This window comes from Camelus ferus, chromosome 20 (assembly GCF_009834535.1).
Source record: "Camelus ferus isolate YT-003-E chromosome 20, BCGSAC_Cfer_1.0, whole genome shotgun sequence".
NCBI classification, from domain to species: domain Eukaryota; kingdom Metazoa; phylum Chordata; class Mammalia; order Artiodactyla; family Camelidae; genus Camelus; species Camelus ferus.
The window spans coordinates 12,378,405-12,392,594 of NC_045715.1; the positions used below are offsets into that span (position 1 = coordinate 12,378,405).

General features: G+C 47.4%; 2 protein-coding genes across 4 annotated transcripts; both read right to left on the minus strand.

The window, feature by feature from the left end:
- Positions 1-890: 890 nt before the first annotated feature.
- On the minus strand, positions 891-13,984 carry NHLRC1 (NHL repeat containing E3 ubiquitin protein ligase 1). Of its 3 annotated transcripts, none has more exons than XM_032462552.1 (3): positions 12,875-13,984; positions 7,578-7,783; positions 891-1,200 (listed from the first exon to the last, which is right to left on the minus strand). In XM_032462552.1, the coding sequence occupies exons 1-2, from the start codon at positions 13,932-13,934 to the stop codon at positions 7,578-7,580; spliced, it is 1,266 nt and encodes a 421-aa protein (XP_032318443.1). In that variant the 5' UTR covers positions 13,935-13,984; the 3' UTR covers positions 891-1,200. The 3 variants fall into 3 exon arrangements, with proteins under 3 accessions (XP_032318443.1, XP_032318441.1, XP_006194354.2); XM_032462550.1 differs by lacking the exon at positions 891-1,200 and adding an exon at positions 1,834-2,661; XM_006194292.2 differs by lacking the exons at positions 891-1,200; positions 7,578-7,783 and having other exon boundaries at positions 12,576-13,984.
- Positions 2,956-3,805, minus strand: LOC116658214 (glyceraldehyde-3-phosphate dehydrogenase-like). The gene has a single exon (XM_032462553.1). The coding sequence runs from the start codon at positions 3,594-3,596 to the stop codon at positions 3,207-3,209; it is 390 nt and encodes a 129-aa protein (XP_032318444.1). The 5' UTR covers positions 3,597-3,805; the 3' UTR covers positions 2,956-3,206.
- Positions 13,985-14,190: the final 206 nt, after the last annotated feature.

The window sequence follows — 14,190 nt, forward strand, 5'->3', positions numbered from 1 at the left end:
AAATAAGCCTCAGTCGTTGCCCTTTCGTACTTGGCAGTTTATCATTTCCTTCCAAACTGTTCCTGCAAGGTTGTTACTTGAGTCCTGCATTTCACAAATTTGGTTACTTTCACTTAATTATGTTTTCTTCCTCATTTTTCACATCTTTTGGAAGCACCGTCTGTGATATGGGAATAATAATCTGTCTTTGAATGTGTATTTGTAATTCCACAGTCATCAAAAACCAAACCAAAACAAAACCCTCCTTGGCACAGACTTAAGAACTGGAAGATCTGGGTGTGAGTCCCATCTATACCTGTGTAGCCTTGGACCAACCGCTTATCCTCTCTGAGTCTCAGTTACTTTGCCTGTAAAATAGGACTAAATATTTCTGTTTTACCTATTACATGGTTGTATGTGTATGTGTATCAGATGAGCAAAGGTACCTGCAATCATTTTCTACAATATAAAAAGATACACAGACGTAAGTTATTATTATTAAAACTTTGTAACGGAACCAACATCAGGGTTTGATGATGTGTACAATACAAATGCCACAGAAAAAGTAACTAAGGGCAGAATTTGGCCCAGGGCACTTAGCTACAGCATTTTTTGGTTTTGGTTTTTTTAAGGGCAGAAGGAAAAAAAATCAAAGACTTTTATTCAAAGCAGAAAACTTCCAAACAAGAGTCAACACTTGCCAAAAACACGGTTCCTAAGTGTATCTCTTTGAGGGAAACTCAGAGTAAGAAGGCAAGCTTCAGAGAGTAGAAACTGAAAGAGAAAAGTCTTTAATGTTATCATCTTCCTCCTCCACCCTTGCTTAGAATTCCTTATCTAATCAACTGGAGACACACATCTTAACAGTCAAACAATAAAAATGGGATGCAGTTTAATTATGGATCATTACAGAGGCCAGAAAAACATTCAGGTCAGGTAGCTATCACAGTGTCCAGAGGGCACTAGACTCCCCTTTCACTTCTAAGGGAGCTACAAATAAAATAGCTTCTCCCCTGGACTTCCGAAGGGTTTTGTGGTTAAACCTGGCTAAAACACAGTGCTTAAAAATTACATTTTATCCACAGAATCTAGCAAAGAAGCAAAGTTTCTGCTCAGCTCCCCTGTTATGAATCAGCAAGGAAAAGGGAAGGCCATGAAGAGGGGGAAGGAAGGACTCCAGCCACTCCTGATTCTTCCAGCTTGGAATCCTGTGTGTGACGGCTGGTTCCAGAAAAGCAGAAATAGGAGAGGTTAGTGGAGGTCTGCTTGGTGTAAGAGATAAAATGAGAAGTGGTGAGAATTAGAGAATACAAACTACTTCAATTAAAAACAAAGAAAAAACCCTCAGGCCTATTAGATTGGCTACTATCAAAACAACAATAACAAAAATAAAATGTTAGAGAAGGTATGGAGAAATTAGAACCATTGTGCATTGTTGGTAGGAATGTAAAATGATGCCAGTCCTACGGAAATAGTATGGTGATTCCTCAAGCAATTTAAAATAGAATTACCATATGACCCAGCAATCCCACTTCTGGGCATATGTCCAAAAGAATTGAAAACAGGATCTCAAAGAGATTTTTGCACACTTATATTCATAGCAGCCTTAGTCACAATAGCCAAGAGGTAGAAGCAGCAACCCAGTCCGTGTCCATTGACCGATGAATGGATAAGGAGAATACATGCTGTATATATACATTAGAATCTCATTCAGCCTTAAAAAGGAAGGAAATCCTGTCACATGCTACAACACGGATGGACCTTGAGGACATTATGCAAAGTGAAATAAGCCAGTCACAAAAAAAGACCAATGCTGTATGATTCCACTTACATACAGTACCTAGAGTCGTCGGATTCACAGAGACAGACAAGAACAGGGAGGAGGCAGTAAAGCGAAGTTGTTGTTTAATAGGGCCCACGTTTTAGTTGTGCAAAATGAAAACGTTCTGGAGCTCTCTTGAACAACAGTGTGAACAGGCTTAATGCTACCGAGCTGCACCTTTAAAATGGTTAAGATGATAAAAACTGATATGGTAGGTGCTTTTAATGCCATTAAAGTATTTCAAAGGAAAAAGAGAAGAAAAGAAAAACCTAACTGAAACCTCACTGCCCAGATTCACCTTACACTAATGACCAAGACCTACGCTTATAAGGTTCCCATGCCTGTAAGGTCCAAACCCTTCGAAACAACATTCGAGCATTCTCGGAGGTGGGCCCAGGGACCCGTCCCTTCAACCTTGCCTTCTGCCACCTCTCACAAGACTCGCGTTCCACGTCCCTGCTCTACACGCTCACCTCCACATGCCTTCTCACTCGATGGCCCTTCCGCGCAGCACACTCCCTTCATGTCTGCCAGACAAGGTCCAGATCCATTCGGATGTCCTGCTGAGCTTGCCCTCATCGCCTGGTTTCGCTAAGTTTGTGGTTTTGTCACCCATCACGTCCTGCGCTGTGTGCTATGTGTTTGTGAACACACCTTCTCTGAGTGGCGGGCAGCTCTCCACAGGCAGGGTTGGTGCCTCAGTCACCGGGCATCTTCACAGCACCAGTAGCCAACAAACGTTTCGTGTAACACAAATCACGTCACTCCTCTACCGAGGCTCCTCCAGGGGCCGCAGTGACTTTTATGATGATGTGACAATTGACTGATGTTTTCGCGTTGGCACACTCTTTAACCATTTCCTGTCAGCAATGAAAGCAAAGGTCATGTGCGGTAAGCGCTCAGTTAAGTCTTTAGATGCTGGCAGTGTGTAAACTGACTTTTTAGTCCATACGTGCCATTAATTCTCACACTGCTTCGCAGGGAGCTGTAACACTGCAGCAGCAGGACTCCTGATAATTTGCTACCTGTATTCCATTATGAGCCTCAGTCTTCTAGTCAGCCCTCTCCCAACATTTTATTGTGAAAAATTTTCAAAAGTATAAACAAATGGAAGAGAACTTTACAGTTAATCTCCATACACCTATCCCCAGGATTCTGCCATTAGCATTTTAGCATATTTGCTTTAATACTTAACCTCTGTCCACCTCCAGTTTTCTCGGGGGCGTGGCTGGACACAGTGTACTTCACTGATGGTACATGACGAGGTGGGGTTCTCTAGCCCTTCCCTGTCTTCAGAAAGTCTGGGGTGGTAACTGTTGAGGACGGAGATTCTCAGGGTGTTGGGGAACTCAGGGCTTCTCTCTTCCTCTCATGATCTCACCGCGGCTCGTGGTCCAGGGGGCTGTTACTCTTCAGAGGCCATGTGGACCATAAGGCCTGCCACGCTGTTGCTGTAGCCCAATTCACTGTCATAGCAGGAAATGAGCTTGACCGGGCGGTTGTTGAGGGTAAGGCCAACCCTTGCATTGAAGGTGGGAGACTGGGTGCCACTGTTACAGCTGCAGGAGATGACGTGGTCCTCAGTGTAGCCCCAGATGCTCTTTAGGGAGCCCTCTGATGCCTGCTTCACCATCTTCTTGATGTCATTTTTGGCTGCCTTCTCTAGATGGCAGGTTTGATCCATGACCAACATATTGGGGGTGGAGACATGGAAGACCAGCCAGTGACCATCCCAGACTCTTATTTCCCTGCAGGAAAATTTCCGAAAACTGCCACTTTTCTCGGCCCTTTCCATCAATTCCTAAACGTGCGGAGGCATTTTGTGTGGGAGGAGTCAGTTGACTCAGATTCCTCTGTTTCTCAACATATTTGTATTAACGTAGAAAATCTGTTCACATGAGGAAGTGATTAAAAGAAACGTGGGAGAGTGTTTCTGTGAAGCTGGGTCTGCCCTGAATGACAAAATATGTCACTTAAAATTCAGATATCGACAAGAAGAGGGAACTGTTTTCATCTGTTGGCCACGCCAAAGCATTTCACACCTCAGGGGGCTGTGCTCTGAACTGACAGGGAACGCCCTCCCTCAGAGGGTCATCACACCTATTCAAGAACTCCTTCTACTTTCCAGACACAACTTCAATAGATAGCCCCACTCCTTTCTCTTATCCTGCAATAATCAAATAAGATTGTTTCGGCCTTGTCAACTAAAAATATCCTTCCAACCGAGTCTCTAAATATCAAGGAGTTACTGAATGCAGGTAGAAAGTCAAGTTTGAACTCTCTAAACTTGAAATGGGAAAAACAAGGACCTTCTGCACAGGAAGGGAAGGTGGACGGGGTGAACTTCAGCTAATTTTACAGTCAATGTGCTGGTCAGAAAGTGTACGGAGAGCAGCAGCCAAAAGACTTTTGAGGAAATAATGTCTTTGGAAAAACCTGTGCAGAAACAACATGCTGATTGAGCCAGACGGAAATGGTTGACGGGGTCTCTGTGGTGGATGCAGATTTAGACTTTTAGCTTGAACACTGCTATTTCCGCCCTCCTTACCTTTGCTCAGGGTGGCTCCTCTACCCGCCCCCTTCAACTAGCCACTCGCCCTCATCCCTCTAAGGCTCTCTGTAGACGGAATTTCCTCCAGGAAGACTTCCCTGCTCTTTCCCACTGCCCCGTCCTGAGTTGTGCCCATGATAATGATTAAGCACCGCTCCACAGTGACTGCTTCCCAAACTCACCAGGTGCCCATCTCTGAGTGTTAAAACAGACCATCTGGTGCTGCTTCCTCTTACTGGACCGTAAGCTCCTTGGGAGCGGGTGTGATGCCTTATTCATCTTTAATCTTTGCATGTAGTTGCAGCTTCTTACTAAACCTTTGTGGAGTGACTATCTGGCCTCACTTCCTGATCGCCTTCTCAGGGAGATCGCCTTCCCAAGGACTGGCCACCACAGCCTCTCTTAGGCGGAGGATGTAAAGGCAGGGGGGCACTGCCTGCACAAAGAGCTGAGAAAGTGAATGGAAACAGCAGCTGGTCAAAGCTCGAAGGGGAACATTTGCTATCAGACCACACCCTTGGACTTGGCTAGTTCTCCTTCACTTGAGGGTGTGTCACTTCCTCTCGTCAGATGTCACACCCCCCCACCCCAGCAGGAGGGGTTGTTTGCTTCTATTTTGAATGAGGCATGAAGTGGGTGCCTGGACGGTCTCTGAGCCTCCTACTGAGTGAAAGGCTTTCGTTACAGACATCATGGTATCTCAGTATCATGGATGTAAATGAATACAGGGTCTGAGGGTAAACAGGACACAGCCACACTGACTTTCATCAGCTCACAATCCCCAGGCTTTCCTGACAGATGCAGAAGTGGACAGACTCTGGGAGCTGACATAGGGATGGGCTTTCGGCTAGAAGTGGATTCAAGTTCTAGTTTCTCAGAGTTTTCAGGCAGGTCACTTAGCCTTGCTCAGTCTTCTGCTGATACCTTTAAAGTAGAGATTATAACACACCTAACTTTGCAGTATTGTTGTGAAGTTTAAATGATGTAATTTATATACAAGGTTCCTAAAAGGAGATAATTAATACATGTTCCCTCCTCTGTCTCTATACTTGTTTGGCTCAAGATCAATCAGCAGCTGACCTCTGGCAACCTTCCTTTGAAAACTGCTGCTCCCTCCTCAGTGGCTTAAGAATCACCTTGTTAGAAGGCAGCTTCCGGGTCCCACCTCCAGAGATTCTGGCACAGTGGGTCTGGGTTACAGCCCGGGAAGTTTCATTTGTAACAATTGTCCCAGGTAAGTCTGAGTCTGTTGTCCACACTTCCAGAAGCATGATTTGAAAACTTCAAAGTCTTTCTTTGTCTGAGCACTAAGACTACTTTCCTTTCAGCAGCAAAGCCCAAAGAAAAACCTCTTTAAGCCAGAATATGGAATTACGTGCTCCATCCTGGGAAATGTTGACAAAAACAGACATTAAGCTGAGGAGGTGGTGGGAACGGTGGTAAAGGGTGAGGAAAGCTGGCATTTTTCACTGGCCGTCAGGGCATGCGGTCCAGGCTCCTCGGGGAGTGGTGAACAAGGAGAAACAGAGCAGGTGGCTTATACTGGATGTGGGTTTGCAAGAGGGGAGATGGATGGGGCTGGAGAGCTTCCAGCTTATACTAAGTCAGCACTTGGAAATATGGCTTTATTATTTTCACTTAAGGGGTGTCAAGTCCCTCTGCATCAGACCCACTCAGACGTAAGTGTCAGCACTCACATACAACCATAAGCCCAGCTTCAGAGACTCCGCTACCACCAGGGGTGTAGGGCTGTCTAGCCCCAGGAAGGCATAAGTCTATCCTTATGGAATATCTATTCTGATAGAAGCAAGGAACAGAGACATTGTCTTGAACAGACTTAAACCCTGGATTCTCATGTTAAAAGTCTGACGCTCTACAGCCCAAGGTTGTCCGGTTTCATTCAGATCCCACGTGAGACAGAAAACCAGGGAAGCTGGACAAGCTGTGCTATTAATAGCCAGACCAGAACTGGAAGCACCCTGAACTTAATCCTGTCTCTGCACTGTGGTTTTGGCCAAGTCCTTAACTCTGGGTCAGTTAATAGAGTTTAGATGCAACACAAGACGGGAAAGGAGTTGTGTTCATGAGAACATTCTGAGTCCAAAACACTAAGTCTTTAGAGATTAAATTTAACACCGTGATGTGACACCTGAGCCCAAACGAGGAACTTATGTACACAAATGGCTGGCCGGCGGTCCTTGCCAGGTCACCTGATCCTCCGGTGGGTAGCAGGGGTAACTTTCTTTAGCCTCTTCTTTCCTGGATCTAGATGTTACCAGATCAGGCGTCATCCCCGCTACAGTTTCCTTCAGCTGTCCCCGGGGGAGTGGCTTATGAGCAGGCAGTGGATGTCACCATCTAGTGAGCCCCAAAGGCACGGCTGGGTCGAGGGGTACCTGGGATATTCTGTCGGCTGGTCACGGTTCTCTGCCCATGTGCTGATTAGCGTTTACGTTCATTACGGACAAATCCCAAGACACACCAAATGCATAAAGATGACAAATGATCAGACAAGAACCAATCATAGGAAGGTCTGATTCCACGTAAAATAGTGATAAGGGTACATATGTCTCTAGGAAAGCCACTGAAGTGGAAGATCCTAAAGGCATACTTACCATCCACATCTTGGAATCTGTTTTCCAATTTATTCTTCCAGATAGTATCAAAATTTGAATTGAACAGTAATGAATATAAAGTTTGTCCAAATATCCACCTGTCAATAATTCACACCTGGCCTTTGAAATTGCTCGTTTCAGCAGGGAGGGTGCAGCTCGGTGGCAGAGTGCATGCTAAGCACGCACGAGGTCCTGGGTTCAATCCTCAGTTACTTTCATTAAAAAAAAAAAAAAGAAATTGCTTCTTTGGCTTTGCGGTCTCTATAGTGAAACCACAAGCCTGAAACTCCTCAAAAGAGAGATTTGCATAGAATGCCTCTCAGTTTCAGAATGAATATGAAAAATGCTGGGGGAAGAAAGTGCGAGGAGAAAAGCGATGAGGTGTGCGTGTAGCTGGGTCGGCATCAGTGTTGGTTAGACACTGTTTATTCTACAGCAGCCCGGTGCCACCTGAACCTGTGCCACGAGGTCTGTGAAGAACCTCGAAAATGAGGAGATTTTAAGTGTGAAAACTGTAAATGAAGATAAATCATACCCATGTGTAAAATATGTTGAGAATTAGTGCCCGAATTTTGTGATCACAACGAGGCAAACACAGACAGCCACTTACTCAGTGATCATTGCTGTGGCTCTTAGCCAGGGAGGCCGGCTCTTCTGCTCGAAGGATAAATGCCCACACAGACAGAGGGCGGCTCGTCGGGAGAGAAAAAGCTAACTGCGGAGCTGGGACCGACTTGCCTGGAGACGTCTGACGTCCAGAGAGAGCCTTCAGCTGGGCGGGCCATCTGCAGAGCTGTTCTGCTGCTGGGCTTGCGCCTGGAAAGAGAGGGGGACTCAGCAAGGGGACAGCGGCTTCTGCGGCACTTCTGAGCAAGCCCCTGAAGGCACCTGTGCCAGCTGCTCTCTCCCACGAGCCCGTCTCGAGGTGTGGGGATACTGAGGTATAAGTAAGTCCAGGCTCATCTGGTTGCACCCAAGTTGGTCATTCTTCCTTAAACCTGCCACAGACACTGTTTCACTGCAGCATTTTACCTCCAAATAAGGGCCACATGTGAATACACTGAGAAGAAGAATCATAACCAGAAATGCCACCAAACAGGAATTTGGAGGCTGGGAGAGAGGATGAGAATTAAAGGTAGGAATTTAAAAATTGGGGGGAGGGTGTAGCTCAAGTGGTAGAGGGCAGGCTTAGCATGCACGAGGTCCTGGGTTCAATCCCCAGTACCTCCTCTAAATATAAAGAAAGAAATAAACCTAATTACCTTCCCCACCACAAAAATCCCTAAATAAGTAAGTCACTCTTCAAAAAAAAAATTAAAAAAAGAATTTAAAAAATGGAGACCCAGAAAGAAGAACACCCAAGAAAAGGGCAGAACTGAATCATGGAGAAGGGGTGGCTATTCAGCCTTGGAAAAAAATGTGAAAATGTAGGCAGTTAATACAGCATTTCCCAGAACACTAGCCCTGGGGTCAGGTAAGTTTGGGAAATACTGTGTCCTATAACGAGCCATCCCCTATATTTTGCAATTTATAATGCAAAATAGCTTATTAATGGCTTTGAGATCTATTGTAATAAAGAAACCCATTTAACAAATTTATTTAAATACAGAACCTCTTTTCCCACATTGCCCCATTCTAGTGACATCCTGCAGGACTAGACTTCTACAGCACACATATGTTATAGTGTATTAAGTAAATGTAGCAGCTACTAGAAAAGTGTTTACTTAGAGGAGGAGGCATGATATTACGGGAAAACCAAACTGGGTTCGGAGTCGGGAGAGCTGGCGTCAGCTGCTGACTCTCCCCAATTCTGCATATCTAGGTAGAAAAAAAAAATGCTATGTGCAGCTTATACTGCTGAAAATCCAAAATCAGAGAGAATTCAAATGGCAGCAAGGTTTAGGATTCTGGGTTTTCTCCCAGAAGATTAATCACCTGTCCACGTTACTTAACCTCCCCAGCCTTCAATTTACTCACTTAGAAAGTAAAGGGGTTAGACACCAAGATTTCTGTGATCCTGCCAAACTTTAAAACTTAATGTATCAAAGGAGCTCTGATAATCCGAAAAAAACAAAAAAACAAAAAAACCCAAACCCTTTCCCCTGCTATCAGGCAACTTTCCTCACACTCCTCAAAAAAGCCAAACAATGTCTTAGCAAGTTGACTTCCCACTCAAAGCCCCAGGGGGCCAAAAGCATTTTCTTCTGTTGTGGATCCCTGAGCACAGACCGAAAGCCAGCTTTGTGCCGCCCTGATGCACGTGTAAAGCCCCGTCCTTGTAACGTGTGATGTTTTCTAGAGGCCTCTGCCCTGGACTCTCTGGAGATGCCTTTAGATGCAAGTCACAGACACCCAGCTCACATTTTTTTAAGGAGAAACAGGGAACTTCTCAGCTCAGATAACTCTGACATCCAGGGTTCCACCTAAAAGCTTTGGGAGCAAAAAAATCTGGGGACCCAACAATGTCACACAGCTGTCATCTTCCTCAGTCCCTTTTCCATGGGCTCTGATGTCAGGCAGGCGTGCCCCACACGGGTGCCAGGATGGCTTCCTGCAGGTCAAAGCTTCATCGTCATTAACTGTTACACTTAAAAACAGAGGTATTGCCTCCCCCCCAATAGTTCAGGCAAAACAATGATCGCTAACTGTCACTGAGCACTTACCACGGTGTCTAACGCACACACACACTTAGGCCCCACAGCTCTCGAAAGTGGGTACTATTCAACGTCCATCCTGCGGGCAAGGAAACTCAGGCTCAGAGAGATCAGTCTGTCCACTTTCCGTACGTGTGACCTTGGGCAAAGTAATTTAACCTCTCTGTGCCTCAGTTTCCTCACCTGTAAAAATGCCAACAGCAACACTTTCCTAGGCTGTAGTGAGGATTAGATAAGGCTACGCAAGAACTGAGGGACGGAACCCAACGTGTAGTCACTGCATCCAGCGAAAAGCCAGCCATTCTTGGTACCATTTCCTATTCTCTTATCCTCTGCCTCTTTCCTTGTAACGGTCCCCCAAAATTCAGCCACACACACTCCATTAGATCAGATAGAAAGTGTCACAGTGGATCACAGCCATGGCTGCAGAGAAGGAAGTCTGGAGCAGCAGAGCTTGGGCAGAGCTGGGACCAAGATGGAGCATCCATATTGGGACAGTGGAGCCGACGGCAGGAGCAAAGTCAAGGCCACTGATTCAGCCTAGATGGGAGCCAGCAACGAGGGATCTGCCCTGGAGGGCAATACCGCACACACCAGACAGGAAAACCTTTAACTGGAAGGCTCTCATACCTTCCAGCCTCAGGGTGCGCCAGGAGGAGAGCCGCAGGTGGGAGCCCATTCTACCCACGAGGGAGACGGTAATGAGCTCGCTGGCTGGGAGGGAGAGCACGGAACCCAAGCGAAGGTCATACCCTGACAGGAAGCCTTTCACTGATGGTGATTACACGAAGAGATGGTGTTAAATATTATTTATAAATTATTTGGCAAGTTTCACAATAAAGATAGGATCTTATGGACAACTTAACATACACCCTAGCCAAAAAAACCACTTCTTAATTCAGTTGTGAAATAGCCCATCAAACTGACACATTTTTGAGGGTGGCCTCCGTCCGAATTGGAGAAGTTATTCTGGATATCCTGACCACACGATGGGCACCTGGACCCAAAACTATTCTCAGGCTCCATATTTCTCTGACATTGTTCTTTAAAATTAGTCAACATTTCTGACCTCTTTAAACATAGTTTCCCATTTGCTAAAAATAGCTACCAGGGGGCTGGGTATAGGTCAATGGTAGAACACGTGCTTAGTATGCACGAGGTCGTGGGTCCTGGGTTCAATCCCTAGTGTCTTCATTAAAAAAAAAAAAAAAAAAGCTACCAGCTGGAAACTTGCAATGTCTTTATCTTGATTATTTTGCCTCTGCTCGATCCCTTGGTGTGCACAGGAGCGATGCCACCTGAGTTGCTGAAGTCGGGGAAGGGGAGGACTCAAGTAATAACCACAGTGCCAAGATGCCCAGCAAGGTCCTGATTTAACAGCAGGCAGGCCTTGAGCATCAAGGGACGTCAAGAGCACAGGAGACAAGAGGACACCTCCAGTGACGAGCATCTCTGAACTAGGGAAGTATTCGTGATGTCAGTTTGACTCCTCCCCTAAAATCTGGGGTTGCCACGATGATGGGGAAGGATTAAATGTGGGAGAGGATTATCAAATATTTCACTGTGGGAAGGATTTTACTGTAACAATAAATAAGCTTTGTTCAGAAAGGGCACTTTTGACCCGGGCAGATATTAATCCATTTACTACTGTGGTGTTTAGCTAAATGTAAAAATATCCATAAAATGCCCTCAGACGCTCAGAAACACAGCTGTCATTTCATCTTTTTTATAGAGTCCTAGCATCCTGACTGGCTGCTGCTCCAGAAAAATAGGTCCTGATGTTGGTACCATGAAGAACCAGTGCGGGCTGAAATACAACTGTTTGCTTCTAGTTTGTTTTGGATGAAGTGACCAGTATTTACGACATTAATCAGTCCCAAATTCTAGGTATTCCGAGGTGCCTGCTCTGCTTGGGCCATCGGGGTACTCCCCCCTCCCGGTGCCCTGAGCATATGCTCCGCTGAGCCCTTCCCATTCTGGGCTGTATCTTTCTGATGATCTTGTCCTCATCCCCACACCAGCCTGTTAGTGCCTGAGGGCTCCTTCACATCCTCACCCTTCGCAGGTTGCTTAACACAAAATGAGCACCTATCTACTCCATCAGTTGCAACATTAAAGCAGGCGGTATCTTAATCAACGCTCTACTTCAAGAAGTATTTAAGTGTTGAGCAGTGGCCTAAATGCTGACTCAGGGTCAAGGCAACTGCTTATTGAATACCCAGTGTTTACAACACATGGGATAGATTTAAACTGAATGGAGAAAAACTCCATCACAAAAGTGCTTCTGGTTACCACTGGTCATAATAAAGGCGGGCAAAATCACTTCCGCCCTGACCTGACTTTAGTAACAGAAACAGAACATCACCCAGCTCTCTAACACCAGGATGGGTGTGGCGTGTTCCGCAGGAGTTTAGAACTCACGCGACACAAACCAACCAAGTAGAGTTTCCCAAGTGCCGACAGTGGAGGAGATACAGGTACTAAGAGATACGTTTCCCTTTTGAATAAGTAATTTCAATGGTTTTTCTTACTCAAGTAACTCAGGACCCACAGGAACTCCACCTAATGTGCCATCAAAAGGAACTGCAAGTTGAACTAAACTGATGTTCACCAAAAAATCCTTTTCCTTTTGAACTCTCTCTAAAGTCTCCTTTCTCCATGCATCTAACTAAATGGAGCACAGGTAGCAACAATATACACTCACAACCCCCTCCCGCATCTGTTACCTTGTTTAAGAGCAAGGGGTTTTGGAGTCAGAACAAAGTTCCTATTGTGACTGTCATAGTAAGTAAACGTGACATGTTTGGGTAAATCACTTAAGCTCTCTGTGTCTCAGTTTTCTCATCTTAAAATGGGATTCATAACAGAAACCACCACTGGGTAGTTGTAAGGATTAAATGAGCTAATATTTGCAAGTTTCTTAGAACAGGGAGTACCAATCAAGAAATGGTAGATTTAATTATTATTCTTTAATAGTTGCCCCAGCCTTTGTAACTTTACCAGGCGTTTATAATTATCACTGTTGAACAGGTGACATTAAGGAATTTAGCCAGGGTTAAACAATTCAGCAGGGGCAGCTTCAGGGCTTCTGAAGCCAGGCCCCAGGACCAGCCCCGGACACCCCATCACCCCCAGTCAACCTTATAGACTTTCACAGAATGGGCTGCACTATCCAGCACAAGAAGAGAGTTTTCCTTGGTGAAGGTCAGTGCCACAGGATGGGAAAGACCATGGGTGATGATGGGTTTCAGACCTGGAAACTCCTCGGGTTTTCCTAAGCACAGGACAGCCTGACTACAAGTGTCTGCCACAATCACGTTCCCTTGGTGATCAAAGGTCACAGCGGAGGCAGTTATTTTGGAGGGGAAAAAGAGGCTCAGCCCAAAGGCATCCACCTGGCCTATGAGCTGCATGCTTGCGCTGAACACCTTCACCGTGGTGCCGCAGGCGCCGCTGCCCAGAGCCCGGGGATGCTCTAACACTGCTATGGCCCCGGTGAGCCAGGACACGGCCACCCCTCGGGGATGGCACAGGTCAGCTTGCAACCTTTCGGTTCTCCGGAGGACCCCTTCTGGAAAGTCGACTTCCAGGAGGTGCAGGGACCCCGCTTCTGCATCAGTTACCAAGACCCCATTCTGAGGGGTGGTCTCCACACCCCAAGGCAAGGAGAACTGGCCTCCAATGACAAGCTTGATCTGGCCAAAAAAGTCAAACACTTTGATGGAGCGGTCGCCGGCGTCGGTGACCACCACATGGCAGTCGTTGGTGACGGTGACATCAAGTGGGTACCTAATGTCCTGAGCAGCGTCCCCCTTCTCTCCAAACTGATGTGCACATCCTCCCCCGGAGTCAAAGATCTTGACCCGCCTCTTGCCGTCGTGCACCACCACGACCCGCCCCGTCTTGGGGCACAGCGCCAGCCCGGTGGGGTTCACCAGGGTCCCCCAGCCCCCGAAGGCGTGGTGGCAGGTGAAGGCCCCGGGGGAGCTGGGGGCGGCGCGGTTGGCTGCAGGGGCCGGGCGAAGCGCGGAACCCAGCAGCTCCAGGAGGTGCAGCACCGGCAGGCAGTCGCTGGTGTCGCAGCCCCGGCAGGCTCGACGGCAGAAGGGGCACTCGAGGGCCAGCGTCCGCGGGTGCGCCAGGGCGGCCACGCAGGCCAGGCAGACCACGTGGCCGCAGGGCAGGTTGCGCGGGCGCCGCTGCTGGCGGTGGCCGAACCGCTCAAAGCACACTTTGCACTCGAGCAGGCTGATCTCGGCCTCACGCACCAGGTCCCGCAGCGCCGGCCCGCCCCCGGAGGCCTCGGCACCCATCGCGCGGCGCCCGGCGCTCCCGTCGCGCCGCCAGCCCGCAGAGTCGGACGCTGCGCCCGCGCCGCGCTGGGTCACGGTCACGGGGCGGGGCGCGGGTCCTGACGTCGACGGCGGCGGGCAGCTCGGCCGAGACCTGCTGCCCCCTGGTGGGCGTGCGCGGCACTGCAGCCTGAGGGCCTAACCCCAGACATTTACAAACTATCCACAGGGCGGAGTCAGATCTGCAACGTTCGCAACAGCCATGGATAGATTATCT

Excerpts from the sequence above, each read along its gene's own strand:
- NHLRC1 (XM_032462552.1), bottom strand. The coding sequence starts at position 13,934 with ATGGGTGCCGAGGCCTCCGGGGGCGGGCCGGCGCTGCGGGACCTGGTG. Across the intron at positions 7,784-12,874 it reads AAAACCCGAGGAGTTTCCAG|GCGCAAGCCCAGCAGCAGAA; the intron begins GTCTGAAACCCA and ends CTCTCTTTCCAG.
- LOC116658214 (XM_032462553.1), bottom strand. The coding sequence starts at position 3,596 with ATGGAAAGGGCCGAGAAAAGTGGCAGTTTTCGGAAATTTTCCTGCAGG.